We start from the raw sequence: 6,852 nt of genomic DNA, 5'->3' as shown, positions 1-6,852 counted from the left end.
CATTTTTATTTTTTATTTCCTAGAAAACGAATTATTTTTATATTTTGATTGAAAATCCCCCTAATTAAACTGCAATATTTTCGAAATATGTAACCGCAAGTTTTACTACTATATATATATATATATATATATATATATATATATATATTGGATCCGTTGTAAAGGCATCTTTCTAGTAGTAGTGTGTCCAAAATACTGAGTGTGCACACCGATTATAACATAGCATCTTTGTCATTTATCAACAATAATATACTATTTTTTTTTGTTTCTACTATTTTAGTTCATGGTCGATATTCTCTATATATGGTTGACCCTTACGCTATTCATTTACAGCCGATCCTAGAACGTAATCTCTCTATCCCAGTATTATGGCAAACAAGATGATCGAGATCAAGGTGAGAAAAACATCAATGGTAAAGCCAGCTGATAAGACGGTTCAACCGTCTATTCCTCTCACGCTGCTGGACCGGATGTTTCCATCTCCGGGCTACAACTCCTCCGTTCACATCTACCGGCCGTTGAAAGGCATCGCTGTCGACGCGGCGGTGCTGAGGGAGTCTCTGAGCAAGACTCTGGTCCACTTCTACCCGATGGCTGGCCGGTACAGGCTCGATGGCAACGGAGAAGCTATAGAGATCGACTGTAACGACGCCGGGGTCTACTTTTTGGAGGCCGAGACTGACTCAGACCTCGAAGCTCTCGGAGATTTGGCTCCGTCGCCGAAGATGTCGGTGCTTGTGCCTCATATTGACGTCACCCAAGGCATTTCATCTTGTCCTCTCATGGCAGTGCAGGTAATAATCAACACTAATCCCTCGTTTATAAAGTAATGATAGGTTATATAAGGTCTACGACATTGAGTTAAGTTTTTGACTCACCTATATATTTGCGCCGGATCTGCATTAGTCCTGGTGTTTTGAACTTCCTTGGCTGTAATATCATATTATATATCACGAGGCGTAATCTGAAAATGAATAAAACACGTTACGACCTTATAAATCATATTATTATGTAATTATATATATATATATATATATATATATATATATATATATATATAATATGGGATCTTTGTCATTATCATATTTTTAATTTTTATTATCAATTGGTATTTAAAAATTTAATTCCGTGGACATGTTGCTTATATATAAAATATATGGGATCTTTGTCATTATCATATTTTTAATTTTTATTATCAATTGGTTATTTAAAAATTTAATCCGTGGACATGTTGCTTCTATTTTATGTTTATAGTATAGGATTTTTAACATGCCTCTCTGTAAGGTAGTGAAATGTTGGACTCACTCATATCTTGTATCGGATTCTCTTAATTTTTCAAAAAAGATTTGTCTGAATTTTTGTAGGTTCAAATATCATATGTTAGTATCATTAGATTTCATATCAAAATAGATCGGAAATCAAAGAATAACTATAGTTTTATTTCGTTTATTTTGATAAACTAACTATTTATCTAAATTAGCGTATAAAAATAATAGGAACAATTATGAAAAATATTACTGATTAATGAAGCGTAATCAAATATAGTTGATTTTAGGGAAAATGACACACACACACACACACACACACACACACACACACATATATATATATATATATATATATATATATATATATATATATTGTGTTTTTAGTGAAATGATGAGTTTAATCTTTGGTTTTCAAAAATGTCGAGTTCATACCATCCGTTTTAATTAAAATGATGAAATCATACCCTAAAATAGACATCAGTGTCACAAATATTCTTTTTCTTGAATTTTATTGACTTTTCATTGACGTTAATATATATATATATATATATATATATATATATATATATATATATATGTAAACATCAATTATCTTTATTCATTCGCGTCATATATGTAATTATTTTAAAAACAAAAAATAAAAATAAAAAACACAATCTTAGTCGTGAAGAACACAGAAAAATGGAAAGTGGTAAATCGACAGTTCATAGTCATAAAAATCACATATTCGAACAAAGAATCCAAGATTCGGATTTGCAATTCGAATACGGAATGAAATCATCTCTTGAGAGATATATATTTATTATTTAATTTCAATTTAAGGCATTTGGAAGTTAAGGTAATTGTTTGGATTTAATTCGGTATTTCTTATACAAGAGTTAATATCAATGAAATGGAGATTTGTGCACTATTATCCATTTTAGGGTATAATTTCATCATTTTGATTATACATAAGATATGAATTCGACATTATTGAAAATCAAAGATTAAACTCGACATTTCACTAAAATTCAGAGTATATATGTGTTATTGTCCCTTGGGTTTAAACATGCTTAAAATTGGCTAGATTGTAAAGATAACGTCTTAAGTGGCCTCGTCCGTAAGATTTGTCTTAAAATAAATACTTGCATCATATAATATAAGATATAGGTATAAATTAGGCTATTTAATTGATATTTAAATTAGGTTATAATTTTAAACGTTTGATACAGTTTATTTCATTCTTCATTCCTTCTTAATATCTATTTTTTTAATTATTATTTCAAACAATTAAAATATATTATTTGGTTTCAGATAACTTACTTCAAATGCGGCAGTGTGTCGCTTGGTATTCGAATGGAACACTGCTCTGTGGATGGATCATCGGCTTTTCTTCTGACCAAGTCGTGGTCCGAGCTCACTCGCGGCCTCGTCATCTCGGTTTCGCCTTTCTTCGATCGATCGTCGATGATACGTCCACGTGACCCTCCTGAACCCAAGTTCAACCACTCCGACGAGTACCCGCATCACGACCCATCCAAGAATGTCTCTCCCGATGAAATCAAAACCATCCTCTCAACCTTCAAACTCACCCGAGATCAGATCAGCAAAATAAAAGCCGCGCCGTCGGAAAAGAAATACAGCACATTCGCGCTCATAGCCGGCCACATTTGGAAGTGCGTTTGCAAAGCTCGAGACGTCGGCATCGACGAGGAAACGAGGCTGGCATTTCCGGTCAACGGGAGGTTCAACCGGTTGACCCCAGCTCTACCGCCGGGTTTTTTTGGAAACGCTGTGTTTCTCTCCAGGTCCGGTGCACGAGCCGGGGATTTGCTAGAGAAGCCATTGTCGTACGCGGCGTCTGTGATTGATGATACGTTGCTCCGAATGGACAATGAGTACTTAAGATCTACCATAGACCATCTGGCTATGCTTCCCGATGTATCTGCTGTCAGAAGAGGACCACATCTTTATAGTTCTCCGAATTTTCATATCACGAGTTGGGTCAGATTGGGAGTCGAAGATGCAGATTACGGGTGGGGATTGCCGGTCTATTCGGGACCCAGCGAGATCAAGTTCGAGAAGGCTTATATTTTCCCCGGCGACGATGACGGTCTGAATGTGACTATGTCTCTGCGACGTGAACACATGGAAATATTTGAGAATTTACTCTATGATCTTTTCTAGCCAATTTGTTGCAAGTTTGTTTGCATGTTTTGTTATTTTTTTTTATTTTTTATTTTGCTGTAATAAATCAACGGATCTCCGATTGCATTTCTGGTATGATCACCGTGATTACTGGTTTTGAATAATGTTTGATTTACATGTTTATGCACCTCGCTGTCTACTTTGAGTTATTTGTAGCTGTTTGTTTTTACACGTTTCTATATTCAGTTATCAGAAACTTTATTATTATGTGTTTGGCATTTCTATTTTAGAGACTCATATTGTCTAGCTGATTAAGGTTCTAGATAGTCACTTCATTACTTTGGTACTTATCTAAGTGTAATTCAAGTATTTTATCGAGATTAAAGGCCTTGTTTGGTAGGAAGGATTAAATGATAGATAGATGGATTGTTTTACAAGGGAAAAGAATGGAAAAGAAAGGAAAGGATTACATAACTTCTTATTTATGTTTGGTAGAAAGGAAAAAATGATAGATGAATGGATTGTTTTGAGGGTATATTTGTAAAAAAAAATAACATTTTTCTTCTTTACTTTCCTTTCCTTCCAAAATTGGAATGATTAAAAATGGTGGGCCCGATGGATTATTAATCCCTCCAAATCCTTCATATTTTCTTTCCCTCCTTCCTACCAAACAAGGCTATATGTCACATCAACAGAAAAAATCAATCTTCACCTTCCATTTCTCCTCTACCAAACAAAGCCTAAGTCTTTGTTTAGTCTTTTGTACGGCGTATGCTGAGGTGGACTCTTATTTCTTTAATCAGCTTGCTGTTTTACACTTGTATAAATACTATTGGGTTCAGTTTTTCAAACTACCCAATCACGAAATAAGATTATTTGAATTCTCTCGACCATTCAATCGGAGATTCTTCTTCTCCACTTTTCTCACTGCTTTCTACTTCAGTACCGTTTGGAAATTTAATGTTAGCAAAATATTAAATGAATCGTGGAATATAATTATGGATAGTATTGTGCCTCGTGACAATTAATTTTTGAAAGCGTCGCAGCTTCTATTGTAGCAGATAGGTTCGTGCAACAGTTACGGCTTATTCACTTTTGGATTTTGTTATTTCGAATTGAAGTAAAATTTCAACGTGGAGTGATAAGATAGTGGGTTGGTACTCCTAATCCGACTTCAAGAATCGTTTTGACCTATTTTTCTCTATGAATAGGTCAAAACCACACCGTCTTCACTCACGTCTTTTGTGAGATTTATTCGAGTGATTAGAAAAGCTTAGAACGACCTGTGTTCAAGTGCTTAAGATGTCTTTTACCTCTGCTTTTTGAGATATATATATATATATATATATATATATATATATATATATTCCGGTGATTATATTAGAAACGCGAGGCAAGATTTTTCCATTGAAATTTTGGGAAACATGTTTAGAATTCTTGGGAGAGATTGTGTATGAATCGAGAGCAAACTTAGGAGATGTTGGAATTGATCTAGGGTCAAGAAAAGATTTATCGCTTTGAGCAAGCGGCGGAATTTAAAAATTTTCTATAAAATAAGTAAAACTTTTTTACTAACCTAGACAAAGAGCAAGCACATATAAATTAAAACTATAAATGAACATTATATGTTTACTAACCTTTGAGAAACTTGAACGTTGAGAAGCCTTAGGAAGGTGAACGTTTGTCTCCCCTCACAACACGTCTCTCTTCTTTCCTCGGGAACTCGAGCAACCACGAAAGTTTCTATCACGATAATCACTCGAGAAAGAAAGGAATTAGTGTGTGGGCACTTTTGAAACCGACGACTCAAGAACAAGTCTCAAAGTCGAAGAGCTAAAACACTAGGTCAAATGTGAACCTATGTGTCAAAACAAAAACGAAAGAAAACTTAGAGAGAGAAAGGGAGAGGGGCGGCCAAGTCTAGAGAGAGAAGCTCTCAATCTCTAAAACTTTGGAATGAATAAACAATGAGAATGAGGCCTCTATTTATAGGGGAGAGATTATCTTAAATAAGGTAGTTTCATCTTCTATAGAATATCATATATTCATGGGCAAAATTTGCTCCTTACCCTATAGAGTCACACGGCCAAACATAATCCAAGCAAGTCTTTGGATTTGTTTCCTCTTTTATTTTGCTCTCTCATTGCCTCTAATTGCCGCCCACCTCTCTTTCCTTCTAGAGGAAATTTTTTTCCTCTTTTTCTTTTGGCAAGTATCTTCATACATTAATGCACAAAATTGGTCTCTCTCTTGCCATGTTGGACGGCCACCTCTTCTAGAAAGAGCTTCTAGAAGCTTCTTCATTTGTTCATGACAACATAAGATAAGACCCATTAATAATTTTCAAGTAAAATTCCATGAAATGAAATTAATCCACAAGGCCCAATAAACTTGTTATGGCCGAGTGATAATATGTCATCATATGACAATGTCAAAAAATTTATTGACATTCATTTCATCCTATGTCCAAAAAGACAAAAATACCCTTTAGACAATTTTCGTAAAACTTGTCTCGTTCTTGTTTTGACTTAGCTTCTAGTTTAACTATTCCTACTCGATATGATTTGTGACAGTGACCTCATGGATCCAGATGAACAAAGCTTGAGCTAAAATACTTGGACTCAAAAGTTCACAAACCTTTTACAAGTTTAGCTTAATGTCAACTGACTCCACTAAAGAGTTGACTAAAGAGTTGACACTGAGAATCTCTCGGTTCAAATGAATTTATTTTCTAGTCAAGAATTCAACTAAATTGTAATGAGTGGATCCATTGAATATTATATATGTTTACCCTTCATGAATATCATCAGCTAGTCGGGATTTACAAAATTACCATTTTACCCTTCTAGCTGTTATTTCCTCAACTCCTTTGTCTCTTGTGAAAAAGTTAGAAACAATGTATTGAAGAGGAGCTAACAAGTCACATTGATTCATCCAAAAGAGTCATGACTCAATTTGGACATTGGCTAGTTCATTTATTCACATTCCAAGGAACAAAGCATGAGGTGATATACATTGCATTTCAGCAATTTTGTACATGAATTCCATATCTATGAGATCTTCACAAAGTTACTCATGCCATCTTCATAACTTAGTACTTCACCAATAGGTCCTGTTAAGAATCACATAGTGAATCCGAACTCTGACTTTCTCAAATGAAAATACGTAAGCTATGAAACAGCATGTCTCATTTCAGGATTGAGGTAAGCATGATGCAATTCATACGTAGAGACCTCGAGACATAAGAGGTTAAATGGTTTATTCTTATCTTGTCTCTAGAAGTGCACTTTTCAATTCAGTACCTTCGGAAGATACCTAGAAGAACTATAGAGTCTCCAACTCTCATTAGGAATAGTATTTGTTGGATCCTCTGTGGCATAGGTTTTAGTTTAGAAAAATAAATTGTAACAGTTGTTCTAGTCAAAACTTCAAGAAGTTGTTTAATTCTGATTTTAAT

At 34.6% G+C, this 6,852-nt stretch overlaps 1 protein-coding gene across 1 annotated transcript; it reads left to right on the top strand.

Moving 5' to 3' along the window:
• The first annotated feature begins 318 nt into the window (after positions 1 to 318).
• On the top strand, positions 319 to 3,659 carry LOC149394955 (shikimate O-hydroxycinnamoyltransferase-like). The gene is made up of 2 exons (XM_089615839.1): positions 319 to 794; positions 2,562 to 3,659. Exons 1-2 carry the CDS (start codon positions 369 to 371, stop codon positions 3,432 to 3,434), a joined length of 1,299 nt encoding a protein of 432 aa, XP_089471965.1. The 5' UTR covers positions 319 to 368; the 3' UTR covers positions 3,435 to 3,659.
• Positions 3,660 to 6,852: the final 3,193 nt, after the last annotated feature.

This window comes from Urtica dioica, chromosome 5 (assembly GCF_054948205.1).
Source record: "Urtica dioica subsp. dioica isolate 48M chromosome 5, U.dioica_male_clone48M_v1_H2, whole genome shotgun sequence".
Classification (NCBI taxonomy): domain Eukaryota; kingdom Viridiplantae; phylum Streptophyta; class Magnoliopsida; order Rosales; family Urticaceae; genus Urtica; species Urtica dioica.
This window is presented reverse-complemented; position numbering and strand designations above follow the sequence as displayed.